This window comes from Heptranchias perlo, chromosome 10, assembly GCF_035084215.1.
Source record: "Heptranchias perlo isolate sHepPer1 chromosome 10, sHepPer1.hap1, whole genome shotgun sequence".
NCBI lineage: Eukaryota > Metazoa > Chordata > Chondrichthyes > Hexanchiformes > Hexanchidae > Heptranchias > Heptranchias perlo.
Window position 1 is genome coordinate 36969999 of NC_090334.1, and position 19665 is coordinate 36989663.

The window sequence follows — 19665 nt, forward strand, 5'->3', positions numbered from 1 at the left end:
ATGAGAGTACTTCCTGCACCCAATCTTACCGGAATCTTGGTGTAATTTACACAAGTACTTCCTGTCCCCAACACTTCATGCTCGTCGATGCTTCTTTCTGCAATACTTGGCTTTCAATTACGATAACGTTGGAATCCTTGATTGTCAATTAATAATGGTTTACAACAGATTAAAAACGTAACAAGAAAGGCATCTAAGCCACTTCCCTATACTCTAGATCACTGAATCTATGTTACAGACTTGTAGTAAAAACAAACTGAATATGCTGCACCAGTATTAAAAAATGCAGAACTTTTTCACTGGGTGAATGAATGGCAAAAGAATTGCTTGTATTAGTGTGAAAATAAAATCCCTAATTTCAAAGGTCATGAAAATCTGTGATGACATACATTGATTTATTTTAATCTCTTTCTCTCTCTTCTCCCCCCGCCACTCCCCTTTCTGGTGTGTTTTTCGCTCTCGCTCTCACTCTCTTTCCCCCCCCCCCCCCCCCCCCCCTGCCCTCGTCTTTCCTCCCCCTCTCTAGCATGTGTTTGGATGTGGGCGTTGCTAGCAAGGCCAGCATTTATTGCTCATCCCCAGGTGCCCTTGAGTACGTGGTAGTGAGCTGCCACCTTGAACCGCTGCAGTCCGTGAGGTGAAGTACTCCCACAGTGCTGTTAGGCGTGGAGTTCCACGATTTGTTCCATATGTGTGTCAACTGTCCACTTTTATAGGAAAGATTGAAAGATGTAGCTTTTTGATGTAGAGTGCAGAGATGGGTGGCATTTTTTTAAATGATAAACCAAGAGTACCCTATATTGGTTTACTGAAGCTCTATGCTATACGATGTTAGCATCACTGGTATGACTAATTTCCTATCTTTGGCAAATTCCTGATCCTGGCTATGCTGTCAGTAAGAGGCATTGATCAGAGTCCAGATAGTTCCTCTAGAGAATGAAGATCTGAGGGTTGGCCAATCTAGACTAATTTTGTACACTAAGCAACTGATAGCTGCAATATTGGAAGGGCCTTAGAAACAGGTTTTCCTCTCGTGTAGGAAGAATTTTCTTTAAAAAAAAAACAATGAGGGATATAAATCACAATGTTTACTTTCCTTTAACAGCTTTTGAGCTATAATCTCACATTGTACTGTTGCTGTACAAATGTAAGCAATCAGAAGATACAGGAAGGAGTAACTAACTAAGGAGGTGAGTTAAGTTTTACGGTCCAGTATGGTGGAGGCCCATTGCTGGGACTCTACTGCAAAATGCTGGATCTGGATAGAATCATAGAGAGGCTGTTCGGCCCATCGAGTCGTGCCAGCTGTATGCAAGATCAATCCAGCTGGTCCCACTCCCCCACCCTTTCCCCATAGCCCTGCAAATTTTTTCCTTTCAAGTACTTATCCAGTTCCCTTTTGAAAGCCATGATTGAATCTGCCTCCACCACCCCCTTGGGCCGTGCATTCCAGATCCTAACCACACGATGTGTTTTTTAAAAAAAAGTTTTTCCTCATGTCATCTTTGGTTCTTTCGCCAATCAACTTAAATCTGTGTCTTCTGCTCCTTGACCCTTCCGCCAGTGGGAACAGTTTTTCTCTATCTACTCTGTCTAGACCCTTCATGATTTTGAATACCTCTGTCAAATCTCCTCGCAACTGACCCTGTTCCAAGGAGAACAACCCCAGCTTCTCCAGTCTATCCACGTAACTAAAGTCCCTCATCCCTGGAATCATTCCCGTAAATCTCTTCTGCACCCTCTTTAAGGCTTTCACAAGTTTCCTAAAGTGCGGTGCCCAGAACTGGACACACTACTGCAGTTGTGGCCAAACCACTGTTTTATAAAGATTCATCGTGACTTCCATACTTTTTGTACTCTATGCCTCTATTTAAAGCCCACGATCCTGTATGCTTTTTGAACCACTTTCTCAACCTGCCCTGCCATATTCAACGATTTGTGCACATATATCCCCGATCTCTGTTCCTGTACCCCTTTTAGAGTTTTGCCCTAGTTTATATTGCTTCTTCTCGTTCTTCCTACCGAAATGTATCACTTCACATTTTTTGCATTAAATTTCATCTGCCATGTGTCCGCCCATGCCAACCAGCCTGTCTATATCCTCTTGAAGTCTATCACTATCCTCCTCACTGTTTACTACCCTTCTAAGTTGTGTGTCATCTGCAAATTTTGAAATTGTGCCCTGTACACCCAAGTCATTAATATAGATCAAGAAAAGCAGTGGTCCCAGCACTGACCCCTGGGGAACATCACTGTACACCTCCCTCCGGTCCGAAAAACAACCGTTCACCACTACTGTTTCCTGCCCCTTAGCCAATTCTGTATCCATGTTGCTACTGCCCCCTTTATTCCATGGGCTACAGTCTTAATGATAAGCCTATCATGCGGCACTTTATCAAACGCCTTTTGAAAGTCCATATACACCGCATCAACTGCATTGCCCTCATTTACCTTCTCTGTTACCTCATCAAAAAAAACTCTTATCAGGTTAGTTAAGCGTGATTTGCCTTTAACAAATCTGTGCTGGCTTTCCCTAATCAATCCACACTCGTCCAGGTGACTGTTAATTCTGTTCTGGACCATAGTGGTGGGGTAACTTTTAGAAACTGAGGTTAAACTGACTGGCCTATAGTTGCTGGGTTTATCCTTACACCCTTTTTTGAACAAGGGTGTAACATTTGCAATTCTCTAGTCCTCTGGCACCACCCCCGTATCTACGGATATTTGGAAGATTATAGCCAGTACCTCTGCAATTTTCATCCTTACTTCCCTCAGCAACCTAGGATGCATCCCATCTGGACCGGGTGACTTATCAACTTTAGGTACAGCCATCCTTTCAAGTACCTCTATATCAACTTTTAGCCCATCCAGTATCTCAACTATTTTTTACTGAGACTCTGGCAGCATCTTCTTCCATGGTAAAGACAAATGCAAAGTACTTATTTAGTACCTCAGCCTACATGAGTAGATCTCCTTTATGGCCCCTAATCGGCCCCATCCCTCCTCTTACTACCCATTTGCTGTTTACATGCCTGTAGAAGACTTTTGGATTCCCTTTTATGTTAGTTGCCAGTCTATTCTCATACTCTCTCTTTGCCCCTCTTATTGCCCTTTTCACTTCCCCTCTGAACTTTCTATATTCTGCCTGGTTCTCACTTGTTATCAACCTACCATCTGTCATACGCCCCTTTTTTTCCATTTCATCTCACTCACTATCTCTTTTGTCATCCAGGGAGCTCTGGCTTTAGTTGCCCTACCTTTCTGCCTCGTGGGAATGTCCCTAGACATAGGCATGAGAACACAGCAGTGCAAATGGATCCTCCACTGAAAAATGAGCCGTGTATCATCATTATGCTACAAAAACAGAAATGCTAATAGGCATTATTAAAACCTTTCTTCCATTGGGGAATAGATTTAAGAACGTAACTCGTACAAGGTTTTACAGCAGGATAAGTTATGACCAGGATTTTTTCAGTACAAACACATCTAATTTTGGATATATGAGCAGTTGGAGCTAGCTAGTTACTGTTTGGTTTTTTTCTGTTTGCTGTTTGATGTTAGCCTGATAAGATTTAAGACAGGAAAGAGCTCATTTACATTGCTAACGTCACATTTTTTAAACAGCAAATAAACCATTTAGATTGGGCGTGAATGTTATAACTGTTAAAAGGTCTAACACACTGTATGGCCTTAATCAAAGTCACAAATGATGCTGTATGTGAATGTGACCGTGGTGCATTTTCCACCCTTAAACCCCCTCTACCTCTCTGCAGCCTTTGACACTGTCAACCACACCATCCTTCAATGCCTCTCCTCGTTGTCCAGATAAGTGGGACTGTCCTTGTTTGGTTCCATTTGCCTATCAAATCGTAGCCAGAGCACCTCCATCAAAGACTGCTCTTCCTGCGTCCACACGGTTGCCTCTTGAGTCTGCCAAGAACCTATCCTTGGCCACATCCATTTCTTCGTTTATATGCTGCATCTTGGCAACATCTTCCAAAGACATGGGGCACACTTCTACAAGTATTTTCAAAACCCAGCTCTATTTCTCCACTGCCTCTGTGTTGTCAGACTGATTGATTGTTCGACATCCAGTCTTGTATGAACGGCAGTTTCCTCCAGTTAAACATCAGGAAGATCAAACTCATTGTCTTTGGTCCCCGCCACAGATTCCATTCCCCTACCAACCATTGTCTCAGGTTGAAGGAGATCTTTTGCAATCTCGGCATTCTATTCGACCTTAAGCTGAGCTTCCGACCCCATATCTTCTCCATCACAAACACCACTTGCTTCCATCTGTATAATATTGCCTGCCTCAGCCCATCTGCTGCTGAAATTTTTATCCATGAATTTGTCACCACCAGACTTGACTGTTCCAATGTTTACTGGCCAGTGTCTCATCTTCCACACTCAGTAAACTTCAGCTCGTCCAAACCTCTGTGGCCTGTATTCTATTCTGCAACAAGTCCTTCTGATCCATCATTCCTTTCCTTGCCCTTTGGTTTCCGGTCCTCCAACAGCTCCAATTTAAAATTCTCTTCCTAATGTTTAAATCCCTTCATGGCCTCGCCTCCCCCTATCTCTAACCTCTTCTAGCCCTACAACTCTTCACCCCTTTGACTCTAGCTTCTTGTGCATCTCCCCTTCCCTTTGCCCCACCATTGGCAGCTATGTCTTCAGCTGTCTAGGCCCCATGCTCTAGAATTCCATCCCTAAACCTGTCCACCTTCCACGCCTTTTAAGATCCACCTTTAAACCCACCTCTTTTTAATCCTCCACTCATCTTCCTCTGCACACGCACACCTACCTAGGGTATTACAATTAGATTTTCAGCTAATGTCCTTGTGGCATTTACTATCAAATATTTGTTTAGAGCAACATTTAAATTGTTCCTCCACATTTAGAAATAAATTAATATCATTTTTGTCCTTTGGTCATGATTTTGGATCTGTCGAGAAACATGTAGTACAGGATGTTTCACTTGAGGAAGTCTTCTGACCTAGGAGAGCTATTTCAATTCTGGCACAGTCTTGTTCTTCTGTCCTGTTGATTGCGATAGCATTTCTGCACAATTACTTAAAATAGCCCTCTAAATTTTGAAGTGTATGGTTCTGTGGAATTATGTGAATTTGCAAAATATTTCAAATCCTGTTCAAAATCTTACCTTGTATTTAAAATCTATATTGACCTTGTTTTCAGTGCTCAAAAGTTCAGATCCGTTTAGCCGTTGTATTTGGATGTGTTTATGAATGGCTCCAACATTAAAAAGAGCATGAGGACCTGGTGTTGTCCCCTCACAATCAAGAATTTCTACTCACCCTACTGAATGGGAGCCAAATTTGACTCCTGTTCTAATCATCTCTTAACCCTAATATAATGTGTTTACTATAACATTTCTGTTCAGCCTTCTTACTGATACTGTGGCTACTATATGAGCAATCTTGAAAGCCAAGTTGAAATCCTGTCAACGGCTAGATTTGTGCCTTAATCCTACAGATGTAAGCACAAACTTGATTGAATTTGTTTTTTCAGAGTGGGCATCTGCTACAGAGACACCATTTGGCTTTAGCACTCATCAGCCTAAAAATGATTTAAAGGGTGGGGGAAGAAAAAGGAACTGCCATCATATCTGTCCTTTGATGAGGATGTGCCAGCCTTTGCTAGAACAGTATTGTTTGTTATTTTTTGTGTAAAGCTCTGAATAGGATCTTGTTGGAGGCCAGTAAAGTGCTGAGGTAAATGCATCAGTCACTTAAAATATGTTTTAGGAGGGGATTAATGTCTGGAGCTATCCCTAATTGGGCCAGTAGTTATCAAACAATTGATGCACTTATTTGTGAATAATTTGTACATTTTCTTAATGAGCGACTTTCATAATATAAAGCTGGAAAGAAAATGATGCATAACTTTTCCTGTAGTTAGAAATAGTTGCTGCTGATCACAAAATGTTTTATTAATTCCTGACTGAAATGTCACCCATATGTTTGCTTTGGCTATAAATTAATACCAATATACATATATATAGCACTGGAGGAGGCCATTCGGCCCATCGTGCTTGTGCCGGCTGTTTGGACGAGCTAGCCAATTAACCCTATTCCCCTGCTGTTTCCCCATAGCCCTGTAATTTTTTTGCCTTCAAGTATTTATCCAATTCCCTTTTGAGGGTGGGGGCATACTTTTCATTAGCCTTTCTTTTCGGTGGGGGGGTGGGAAGCAAATAAAATTCAGATTAGTTCTTTCTCCATAGCTAATTAAGTTCCAGTAGTAACTTATGCACCCTTGAGGGTCCCTAAACTTTGACTCTGTCAACCTGTGCTGAAGCTGTTTGAACTTGGATAAATAGTATGTCCCTATAGGGAGAGATTGTGACCCCCCCACCCCCCCATATTGGACAAACCAAAACTCTACATGGTGATCGGTTTCTGCACATGTCAGACACCGTGCTAACTTAACTAAAAACAGCCTTTTGTTGAATGCCTCCAGGAAGAAGACGTGCTGTCAGTTGTTTGTAAAATCGTGGCTGAAAATGCAGTCGAAAGCCCAGGAATTAAATTGTGATATCTTTTTTAAAATTGACTCTTCAAAATTGTAACTGGTCATAATTTGACAATTAAACCCTCTTTTATAAAATTAAAATTATGACTCAAACTCATGCCCAGTATATTTTCTGTCCTTCATCCAATCCTGGGTCATAGATTGATCACCGTTATTTATTTCTGAGAATACAGAATGGCTCAAATCATTAAATTCTACTAGTGATAGTTCATCTTGGGTGATGATCAGTTGATAGAAAGTCTACTTTGAATTGATATTGATTTCTTTTGTTATCATGTCAGTGTAGTGATCAATGTAGAAGTTCTGTAAAGAGTTATCAAAAGCATTTCAACTGGTGAGGCCAAAAAAGGGTAAAATATTATAAATCTGTTTTTAAAAAAATCACAGACCACAGCAAATTCCAACTATGTATAGGATAACTTTCTTTCTAGCTCTATTGCCATCTGGAATAAGTGGCCAGCAGCAGTTTTCCCCAATGAGTCAAACTTAATGTTTGAGTTCTACTTGTTTAGCTTATTAGCTTATTGTTTAGCACAATATTTTGCACCGCACCAATACTAAATATACAGTTGAATTCTGCCAATTTCTCAGAAACTGCAACTTGACATTAGTAGTGCAGTCATTTGAAAGAGGCACTAGTATTGGACATCAGTTGCAATATAACGATTAACAATGAAATCTTATAAGCAGGCAGCCAGCTGTATTACATATTTCTAATATTAGAAGAGAGTTGACTGACTCATCATTTAAAAAGTACCTGGATGTGCACCTGAAGTGCCGTGACCTACAAGGCTACAGACCAAGTGGTGGAAAGTGGGATTAGGCTGGGTGGCTCATTTTCGGCCGGCACGGACACAATGGGCCGAATGGCCTCTTTCTGTGCCGTAAATATTCTGAGCCCTTTTTCTGACACATTTCACTAACAGTCAAAGGCAGGTGAACCTATAATATGTTTGTCTGTTGTGGTCCTAGGTCACGTTAATGGTCTCATGCTTTAGAGCTTGGGGGAAGGTGGAGGATCAGTTTAAAAACAATATATTGGAAGTCATTGTTGGAATTTTCACAGGCAGGCATGTTTTCCCATGCTTGTTGACATACTTTTTTTTATCTATACGACATAAAACTAATATACTCTTAAATGTTTTCGGAATAGACTAGGTTTTAAAGCTCTGGCAGGTTAAGTGACTTATATGGATTGTATTTTAATAAGTTGTTCATTTTTCAATTGGAATAACTGGCAAACGCATCCCACTGAGCCATAGGGCTGTCATTGTGTTTTTTCGAGACTCCGGTTACTGTTTCCTATTATCAAAATAGGATTATTAAGGAAAAGCTGTAGAACTCCCAAAGGAAATAGAACATATACTGGAAGTTGTGATTGACCTGCATTTATATTTGTAACTAGGCAGCATTTAGAAATAAAAAGGTAAAAAATAGTTGTCTTTTTGAAACAAATGGCATTGGAGGATTTTTAAATGGAACCTTTGATGAAAACTTGTTTTAAGATGAATTTGAACTTGGTGCTAGACATAAAATACAATAGAATTACTTAATACTGTGTTCTCTCCCTGGCCAGGTTTATTGTTCATTTTGAGCACCTGCTTTGGATTTCTTTTTGGGGGGAGGGGTGGTTGGGAGGCTAGAGCAGATTATTTAAATCTTAAAGTTCCATGACATAAATGAATAACAAATGTTTGACTCCTGTGCTGTTTTGCCCTCCTTTTTGATGGAAAATGAAGGGAAGAATCTGCAAATCTCTTGGACATGTATGATCTTTTAGTTTACTGAATTGTCTATTATATGTAAGAACATAAGAAATAGGAGTATGAGTAGGCCAAATGGCCCCTTGAGCCTGCTCCACCATTCAGTAAGATCATGGCTGATATGTTCCTGTAGCCCAGTGAATATAAGAAAATGCTGAAGCTCTTCCTGCCTTATTCAGAGAAGGTTATCCAGAGGTTAGCTTTCCACTGTTGGCAGCTGATCAGTTATGTGAATGTTGTGGTTGAATTTTGGATTTTGTTTGATAGGAGTGTTAATTGACTTTATCGTAGTTGAGTTGGGTGTTTAGAGCTGTTCACTTAAAATGGTTGAGATGTTGGTCTGATTTTGTTTTTTAAATCCTTGTTTAATCTTATTAAACCTTGTGCCGATCAAATACATTTTTTCCATTAATTAAAAACCACAGCAGTTGACTACAAAAGGTGTTCTTGTGCCAACAGAAACAAACTGTATACAAACCTAATATGCCCTTTGTCGCATAAGCAGTAAGGAAAAGCATCCAGTATACAAATGCATAGACAAGCCGATATCATTCCAATACAGATGTGCCTTTTTTTATAGTCAAATTTCTTCAGTTATAGGGTACCAGTTTCACTGACAGGGAAAATATTGAATCTGCTTTGTTGCTGGCACGCAGGAGAGCAAAGGAGGAAGTCATTATGTGCAGTATGAGTGCTTCTTAAAATTTATGAAAGTTCATTTAATGAATTTTAACAGAATTATCTTATCCTCAGGCAAGTTATCTGGACACAGTTGTACACGTATCCACTCGATCTGGATGTCCAGTTGTACAATAGATTGCTGATATTTTAATGTAGTAACATAAAATACATTCCTATTTTAGCTTTGTCTATTAACTTGGCAGTGACATATTTACTGGAAAATATTATCGTAGGAATCTGAAGCTAGTTTAGGCTCAACGCAGCTTCCAAAATTTTAGTTTTGATTTTCAGACAGGTTATAAACAAGTTAGTTGTTCTTTTTTTCGTGCAGCAGTTGCATTTTTTAGGGGCCTGATTAAATTAGTGACATAATGTCAGGACTTCCATACTAGAGCTGAGACTCTAAAGGGCTAATCTGCCCCGTTAGTTATATAGTGTAGCAGCTTAGTAACTTATATAAAACATTTGCAATTTAACATGGCAGTTTAGTACTGGTATTTGGAGGTATCGAGCAGAAGCCATGTGCTCTCCAATGAAGGGTAGGAAGATGGAAATATGAAGGAAAGTCATCCCATAGCTGATCTGGCAGCCAGTCCATAGCAGCATTGGCAGCATCCTAGGAGTAGGTAAGCTGTCCACACTCTTGGCTGCACATTTGTATGACCTGTTGTTACAGGGCAATTGTGAGAAAAGTGGCATTTTTGATATGCTTACAAAGGAGCTATAAATATAAAAATGTGTTCATAGCTTATTACAGGGATGGGAAGTTGTGGTCTGCTTATTAGCAGCCTGAAGCAGCTATAAAAAGATCCTTTAAGATCTAGAAGTATAGCGGTATTTACTGTGTCACAGTGATATTTGAATATTGCCAAACCTTGGCTCTGCTGATCATTTTATAATATTGAATGGACTTAAAATATATTTGCACCATTATGTGACATTTACTTGTAATAACAAATGATATGAAATTAGGACTCCTGCCTCTGGATCTCGCACAATATGTTTTGCCCAAATCTGAACTGGAACTGCATATGTTTTCAAGGTTGTATAGTAGTTTAGGTTGATCCAAATTAGGGGTTACTTCATCCTTGTGTTCATATACAAGATTAAGATATCTCTATGCAGAAAAAGTAACTTTAAAAAAAATGAATATGCTAGTAGCTGGTAGAATAATTAATCTAAATTTAAATTATTGACCATCTTCTATTTCTTTTTATTTGTAGAAAACTCTGAAACAAATGATTTGAAGCCATTCTTTGATCAAACATATTCACACATATACTATGTTTTCTTTGAAAATTTTGTTACCATTGAAGCCAGCCTAAAGCAAAAAGGTAAGAATAAAACATATGTTTTAAAACTACATGCAAAGATATTAAGTGATGGAACTAATCAAGACTCTTGTTTTTCAGGGAATAAAGAAGAATGAGACCACTAGTCTATGAATATTTTGATTCTTGTTTTTTAAAAAAACTGATCTTTATTTCAAAATCTCTAATTCAAATATCACATTTTTCCTTTTTTTTACTGTTTGGTTGTTACCTTGTGAATTTTTTTAGGTTTTTCTGCTTTTCTATACACTTTTAATCTCTCTTTTCCTTGGATTTTCTTTTTCCTATTCCTGTTGTTTCTTGTTTCTTTGATTTGTGACTAAAATTGACATGAAAAATAAGTTGTATGAGGAGAACCTTGGCCTTCACTGAGCTATTGTGATTTTTTTTTTTGCTGTATCCCTAACAAAAGTAGTATGAAACAGTTGCGGGGAGGTGGGCATGGAGTTAGTGCACAAACTTAGAGTGTGTGGCACTATAGTGAGAGGACATTGATGTTTGAGACTAGGTAGTTAGTTGGAGAACAGTGAATAAGGAGGTATTCTGTATTATTGTGTATTGCTCTTAATTTGCCATCAGAAAGATATAGGGCATTATTTTTGTGTTGCTTTTGTTTGAAGGGTAACCAGAATGGGCACTAGGCAAATTTATCTATTGCCATTATAAACGTTGAGGGAAGTTTATTTTGATTCACCTAAACTTGTAAAGAAGTGTTGTCATGGTACCATGGGGACAGTGGAACTATGGTTGATACCTATTTTATATTAGGTTGTGTGCCTATGTTTTAGCCCTACAAATTATTTTAATTTAAGATTAGTGCAAGTAACATTCATGCCAGGCAATGACCAACAAGAGAGAGTCTGACCACCTTTCAATGGCATTACCATTGCCGAATCCCCCACCATCAACATCCTGGGGGTCACCATTGACCAGAAACTTAACTGGACCAGCCACATAAATATTGTGGCTAAAAGAGCTGGTCAGAGGCTGGGTATTCTGCGGCGAGTGACTCACCACCTGACTCCCCAAAGCCTTTCCACCATCTACAAGGCACAAGTCAGGAGTGTGATGGAATACTCTCCACTTGCCTGGATGAGTGCAGCTCCAACAACACTCAAGAAGCTCGACACCATCCAGGGCAAAGCAGCCCGCTTGATTGGCACCCCATCCACCACCCTAAACATTCACTCCCTTTAGCACCGGCGCACCGTGGCTGCAGCGTGTACCATCCACAGGATGCACTGCAGCAACTCGCCAAGGCTTCTTCGACAGCACCTCCCAAATCCTCCGCTTCAGCCACCTAGAAGGACAAGAGCAGCAGGCACGTGGGAACAACACCAGCTGCACGTTCCCTTCCAAGTCACACACCATCCCGACTTGGAAATATATCGCCGTTCCTTCATCGTCGCTGGGTCAAAATCCTGGAACTCCCTTCCTAACAGCTCTGTAGGAGAACCTTCACCAGACGGACTGCAGCGATTCAAGAAGGCGGCTCACAACCACCTTCTCTAGGGCAATTAGGGATGGGCAATAAATGCTGACCTTGCCAGCGACGCCCACATCCCATGAACGAATTTTAAATAAAAGATTTTTCTCTGGACTGAGAAGCATCTTTTATTTATAGCCGTTGGAAGGAATTTAGTCCCAGTTTTAGCCTAGTCCTTTGTTTCAAAATTTAGTCAAGTTTTCAGTTTTGTAAAACATGTTAGAAAAATATTGTAAGAACATTAATTCTAATTTTAATATAGTTGAAGAAACAATACAAGTAATTTAGTCAGCAGCTATTTTTCTCCTCATTTTAATTGACAGAAACACTGATGCATGTCCCCTTGATTCAAATTGTAGAATCGGAAATTACTGTCCCTTCGACCGATCTGAATCAAGAGTTAATCTGATCTTGGAATCACTTCATTGGAGTCCGGTCAGATCCTATGCCGTCTCTGCATTGTCACTTCTGATTGGTCAAACAATCCATCATATTCTACCAAAAAAAAAGTCTTTGGCACTACGATGGCTGTTCACCCAACTTGGCATGTACCTGTAAATAAAAAATTTTTTAAAAAGATAATCAGGGAAAAAAAATTGCATTTTACCCATGCCATTTTCCAATCATTCCAGCAACTGTTCCTCTCCACCCCACCCCCAGTGTATTTGTAATTGGACATTTAGGAGATTGTCTGTTGGGATTTGGTTTTATGTATGCTATTTGGAAATTGTGCCCATTTAGTCACTCATTGGTTCCCTTTTGGGACCTTAATCTTGTTCTTCACCTTCTTTGAGCATGTGAATTTACGTCTCTTACCTGAAAAACTGTATTCATTGAGGTGTAACTATATTTGATTTGGCTTTCTGAATAGGTGGTCCTTGGGTCTCATCCAGAGATCTTACCCAAGGTTGTGTCACAGTTTCACTTCGTACAAGAAATGTTGATCATTTGTTTTACCACCATCACAGAAATCAGAACTGGAACATTGTTTCCATGATAACGGTGCTCATAGAGCCTCAAGTTATTCTGTTACCTCTTACACAGTGCAATTTAGGATATCTTGATAGTTGTTAATTTCTCTTGGTGCAAAAGCACAAGGCAAACCTCGTGACTAACCAGTGGATTGCTAGATCATTGTTTGAATGCATCTTCCACTGCACTGCAACCATCTTGCAGAGAAGGAATACAGGGGATAGATCAATGATCATTTCATGGCGGTTTCCTGGACAAGTCTCAGTTCCAATTGGTAGCATATGCAAGGCTGTTAAATGGATCAATGCCCTCAATTATTAACGATTACAGTCTGGAACATGTGACCGCTTTTGGCATATTGATTCTGACAGATGGTTGTTCGTATGCAGGGGCCTCCCATCCTAATTCTGTACTACTTTGGTGTCATTCAATGTGTGAACGATATAAAATGAGAAAGACCCTGGTTGGATTTGTGATGTAACTTATCTATTTGTTTTAAAAATAAATGCTTGGTGGATCTCAGGAAATCAGACATGACATCCGATTTGAATTCTTTGTTATCTTTACAGCAGACTGTTAGGAGCTGCATGTCATTGAGAGAGCTGGCATTTTGCCCTGAAGAGCTTTCCCTTTCTATGGCAAAAGTTCCCATACTCAGTACCTCTTTATGACAGCCTGATTAAGATAAGATCACTCTGTTTCTGCAGAATTGCAGTTGAGAGCTTGTAACATAATTTACAACACATCCAGCATGCTGTGGCAGTTGGACATTGAGACAACCAAATTAAATAGTTCATGATGAGAACTATATGTGCTTTTGTGCAATCGTAAAACTTCTCATATTTTAAATATTTCACTAGATTGTAATCAAACTAATAGTGGTCTTTTCTTATGACTTTGTTAATTTTGGAAATAAACATGCTGATCTTTTGAGGTTTTTTTCCATTATAAAGGTTTCTTTTTTGTTTTTATTAAATGGGCATAATGAAATGATAAATTTTAAGTTTGGCATTTTTGTATGAAAACATTCCTGTATTGGTATACTATATTTTTTAAACAGTGACCTGGTATAATAGATTTAGAATGTTGAATGGGTCAAAGAATGTGTCTTTTTTAGGGTTTGGCTGTAATTTTTGTGTTAGTGCTCAGGAATGTTAGTGTTGGTGCATAGAATACTCTTTTTTTTCTCTCCTCCTCCCTCCCCCCCCCCCCCCCCCCTCCCAACTTTGAGCACCTAGTGTCTGCATTGAGCATCTCCATTCCACTTGGGTAGCAATGGTGCGATACAGAGTAAAGCAGTCTATATTCGGCAAAAACAATAGGGGCGAAGATCCTCTTTGTATAAAGGAAGAGAATGCCAGTGTTTGTCCGTAATTAACAACCCACCGACAAAATTGCGTTTACAAAAATCTACGTTTCAAACCCATGTAGTCCCACAATATCACTAGTGGGTCATTAATTAATTAAGGAGAAAAATGGTAATTTTACTATTTGAACAATTTTTCACCAAACTTTAGAGGACCATTACAATTCCCCGCCCAAACACAATTCCTGGCATTACAGCAATGTGGAGCATTCCACTTTCCATATCACCTATTCTCGTGGCTTCGCTTAGTGAAACTACTGATTTTTAGTGATGCTAATGTGATTCCTATATTTAAAAAGGAAGATAGAACAAGTCCAGGGAACTATAGACCAGTTAGCTTAATGTCGGTAGTAGGAAAGATAATGAAATCAAGATGTATTAGAAAAACATCTAGAAACTGAAAATGTAATAAATTGCTAGCACAGATTCCAAAAGGAAAGATCACGCTTGATCAACCTGATTGAATTCTTTGAAGAAGTAACAGAGTAGACAAGGCTAATGCAGTAGATGTAATATATTTGGATTTTCAAAAGGCCTTTGATAAGGTAGATTCATGACTAAGGTCAGAGCGTATGGAGTCAGGAGACAAGTAGCAGAATGTATAGCCAAGCTGGCTACAAAACAGAGAAGTAGGGGTTAAGGGTAGTTACTTAGACTGGCAAAAGGTGGGAAGTGGTGTTCCACAAGGATCAGTGCTGGAACCACTCTTGTTCACAATTTACAAACTATTTGGACTCAGGAATCGGGAGTACAATTTCAAAATTTGTGGACGACTCCAAATTGTTGGGGCATAGATAATACTGAGGAAAACTGCGACAAAATACAGGAAGACATTAATAAACTTGCATAATGGGCGTGTAATTGGAATATAGATAAGTGACAGGTGGTGCATTTTGATAGGAAGATTAAGGAGGCCACATACTCCTTGGATAATAGTCTAAATGGAATAGATTAGCAAAGGAATCTAGGGGTACACAAATCATTAAAAGTAGCGATGCAGGTAATAAGGCCATTTTTAAAAAAAAACAAAGCACTGGGGTTCATTTCTAGAGGAATAGAATTGAATAGCAGATAAATTATGTTACACATATATAGAACCGTATATAGATCATACTTGGAGTACTGTGCACAGTTCCAGTTTCCATATTATAAAAAGGATATAGAAACACTGGAGAAGGTGCAAAAAAGATTTACAAGGTTGATACCAGAACTGAGAGGTTATATCTATCAGGAAAGATTGAACAGGCTGGGCTCTTTTCTCTGGAAAAGAGAAGGCTGTAGTGTGACCTGATAGAGGTCTTTAAGATTGTGAAAGGGTTCGATAGGGTAGATGTAGAGAAAATGTTTTCACTTGTGTGGCAGACTAAAATTAGGAGCCATGAATCTAAGATAGTCACTAATAAATTCAATAGGCAATTCAGGAGAAACCTTTTTAACCAGGAAGTGGTTAGAAAGTGGAACTTGCTACCACAAGGAGTAATTGAGACGAATAGTACAGATGCATTTAAGGGGAAGCTAGATCAAAACATGAGGGAGAAAGGAATGGAAGGCTAGGCTGAGAGGGATAGATGAAGAGGGGTGGGAGGATGCTCATGTGGAGCATAAACCCAATGGCCTGTTTCTGTGCTGCACATTCTATGTACTGATTTTCTTGCTGTGAACTTGTAGCTGCAAGGAGTTGGCTGCATAAACTTATTTCACTTAGAAATGTTCTAACCTTCAGAGGGGACTTCCCTTCCATCAATATAGATGTTCCAGGGGTGAAAGGATGGCAAGTTAACCCACTATGCTCCTATTTTTTCAGCACAAGTATTTTTTAACTAAGAATTGCTGTAGCTTTCAAATGGCTCTGCAAAAGTGCCTTCTGAGCAACATAAATCTGTAGAAGTTTGCACTCCAAGTGTTTACTTTTGAGCAATAAATCTAATTGCCACATATGCATGGGGCATCGGGCAATAATCAACAGATTTAGAGATAATTTAAATCTGTCACATAGTACACAAAAGGAAAATGCTGCCTAGTTTCCCTGAGGTCAAAACTTACTGCCATAATTAGAATTTGTGTTAAACAGTTGGATGGTGGCAGAGTAAAATATTTGGTAGCTAGTAAATCTTAATTCACAAAATACCATGCAAGGTAACTTGATGTATTTAATGTTGTTCTAGGTCACAAATCACAGAGGGAAGAATTGGATTCCATCCTCTTTATTTTTGAGGTAAGAATGCTAAAAATTGGTGAATGTGAATGTTCCATTAAAACAAAAGCTTCAATTACTCAGACATCTTGAGGCAAGTGACTTTTGTGTTAGCTGTTCAGGTTACCATAATGTAAGGAATCTTACAACACCAGGTTATAGTCCAACAAATTTATTTTAAAATCACAAGCTTTCGGAGATTATCCCCTTCGTCAGGTGAATGAGTGAAAAGGTTCTCAAATCGCATATCTTATACTAGGCTGGGACAGCATCACACCAATCAAAAGGTGTCGTCGTTATTCAAACAGGCCAGTCACGGAGAACAGCACGTCCCAGTACACTGGATATACATTGTGTCAATTACACTGACAGACAGAAAGAAACCCAAATGGCAGAGAGAGAGAGAATATTAAAAACATAATTTTTTTTCCCCCCCTTTTTGCTGGTGGGGTTACGTGTAGCGTGACATGAACCCAAGATCCCGGTTGAGGCCGTCCTCATGGGTGCGGAACTTGGCTATCAACTTCTGCTCGACGATTTTGCGTTGTCGTGTGTCTCGAAGGCCGCCTTGGAGAACGCTTACCCGAAGATCGGTGGCTGAATGTCCTTGACTGCTAAAGTGTTCCCCGACTGGGAGGGAACCCTCCTGTCTGGTGATTGTTGCGCGGTGTCCGTTCATCCGTTGTCGCAGTGTCTGCATGGTCTCGCCAATGTACCATGCTCCGGGGCATCCTTTCCTGCAACGTATGAGGTAGACAACGTTGGCCGAGTCACAGGAAAGGATGCCCCGGAGCATGGTACATTGACGAGTCCATGCAGACACTGCGACAACGGATGAACGGACACCCCGCAACAATCGCCAGACAGGAGGGTTCCCTCCCAGTCGGGGAACACTTTAGCAGTCAAGGACATTCAGCCACCGATCTTCGGGTAAGCGTTCTCCAAGGCGGCCTTCGAGACACACGACAACGCAAAATCGTCGAGCAGAAATTGATAGCCAAGTTCCGCACCCATGAGGACGGCCTCAACCGGGATCTTGGGTTCATGTTACGCTACACGTAACCCCACCAGCAAAAAGGGGGGGAAAAAATTATGTTTTTAATATTCCCTCTCTCTCTCTGCCATTTGGGTTTCTTTCTGTCTGTCTGTATAATTGACACAATGTATATCCAGTGTACTGGGACGTGCTGTTCTCCGTGACTGGCCTGTTTGAATAACAACGACACCTTTTGATTGGTGTGATGCTGTCCCAGCCTAGTATAAGATATGCGATTTGAGAACCTTTTCACTCATTCACCTGACGAAGGGGATAATCTCCGAAAGCTTGTGATTTTAAAATAAATTTGTTTGACTATAACCTGGTGTTGTAAGATTCCTTACATTTGTCCACCCCAATCCATCACCGGCATCTCCACATCAGGTTACCATAATGCCATAGATACTTTTGTATCAGTATTGCACTAAAATTGTAATTTTATATTATTTTACATACTCTTAAAATATTGTTACCAGTATTCAATGTATCTAACTTCATTTGTTGCTTTCAGGGTAAAAGATTTAATGCTTCATTTCTACAACTAGTTGATGTCCTGTGGTATTGTGCACAATATTGCAAGAGACCAAATGCACTCTTCAGGCCAAGTGGGGTTAGAGAGTGGGGGATGATTGGACCAGGGATAATAGAGGCCTGAAGAAGTCATGGCCACAGCAGGGTAGGGGGAGGGGAAAGGCATTGCTATTAAAGGTCATGGGAGAAGTTAGAAGAAGATTACCAGGGGAAGGTGAACAACAAGGATGAAGATCCATAAACGGAGGTTGGAGCTGAGGGGAAAGTGAGAATAATAGAGGTTGGGGATTTGGAGATCGAGAATGGGAGTCCGGGGTGGGGGTGTTGGAACGAAAGGTAGATCATAGTAAGAAGCCAGAGGAGAGTTAGAAGCTGGGAGCAGCAGACAAAAGGGGTGAGAATCAAAAGCTATTGTGAAGTGGGAATGGAGCCTGAAGAAAGTAGTCGCACCGTTGCAACCAGTGGTATCAGAATGGTAAGCTTCACTTCCAGCTGTTCCAAATTGTCAACCCAGTGAAGGCTCACTACTTCTGACTGCACTCATTATTTTACACATGGGATGTTTGCTTGTCTGATCCTGGGAGACCGGACTACCTGGGAATTACTGGTAGTGTAGTTGGGGGCTGTCACGTCATGCTATGTGGTGCCCCATTGTAATCATTTAGTCACATAACTTTACATTCACAACACCAACTGCAGGCACTGTGCCTTTGGGATACTGAAACCACTCATAGTTTTTAATATATAATAGATATAGATGCATGAGACTCATTGGTACACAAGATTTTGAATACTCAGTTTACTTCTAACCATCTACTTCACTGACTTGAACAAGTTATTACTAATTTTATAAGATGCTATCACCTAAAATAAAAAAGCAAAATATGCTGAAACATGCTACTTTTAGAAGACAGCTTCTGTTTTAATGAACTGATTACTCACTGTGAGGGATTTGAGGACTTTGGTAAACTGTATGAAAGCATTGCACTTGAACAATAAAATATAAGGGAAAAACTGGAAATCTGAAATAAAAACAGAAACTGTTGAAAATACACAGGATGTCAATTAGCATCTGTAAAGAGAAAGGACAGATTGTTACGTTTTAGGTATTTACCCATTTGAAAAAAAACATTGCATTCATTTTCATGGGAGGTCCAGTGAAGCAAAATATCTTCAATTGAGAGTTTCAGCATAGGTTATTCTAATGCTCTTTTCAAATTTTTATGTATACATCACGCTGCTTTAACTTAGAGTATACACAATTAAAATTATAACCAAATTTTGCAGGTCCTGTATTTTGCAGTAATGTGTATACACCCAAAATATCAAAACCCGTCTTTTTACAAATGCTGACTGACGTGTTGTGTATTTCCAACATTTTCTTTTTTATTTCAGAATTACTTATAGTAATTGCTTGATCAGGTTAATGCTGTAATTGTAATGAGGAGAAAGCTCGTAATGTTTCATTTTGTTTAAGAATAGCAAATAAAGTAGCCCAAAACAGCACTGTAATATTAGAAATTAATTGAAGGGAAAAGCATGGCCAAAGCAGGAAAACAAAATGGAAATAGTAAAGGGTGGACAAGAAAGAAAAGAAAAGCAAGTGCATTCTTTTTCTTGAAAAATATTCATAAACATTTTTACTTCCAATTTACTGTGACGCATAACTAATATATTAAAAGCTTTGCGCGCTGCCTGTCACACTTGCTTTATCTGACAGAACAGAATTTGACTTCATAAATGTTTTTAT

The 19665-nt window shown here is 39.6% G+C and overlaps 1 protein-coding gene across 8 annotated transcripts in view; it reads left to right on the forward strand.

Moving 5' to 3' along the window:
* ralgapa1 (Ral GTPase activating protein catalytic subunit alpha 1) overlaps positions 1-19665 on the forward strand; it is a 227405-nt gene that overhangs the window by 4659 nt on the left and 203081 nt on the right. For 7 of the 8 annotated variants that reach the window (XM_067991491.1, XM_067991483.1, XM_067991488.1 and 4 more), the window contains exons 2-3: positions 10223-10333; positions 16320-16369. In XM_067991491.1, the coding sequence (XP_067847592.1) occupies positions 10223-10333; positions 16320-16369 (161 nt within the window). Of the gene's footprint in view, positions 1-10222; positions 10334-16319; positions 16370-19665 lie in introns of those variants that run through there. The other variant, XM_067991489.1, reaches the window with a different exon arrangement.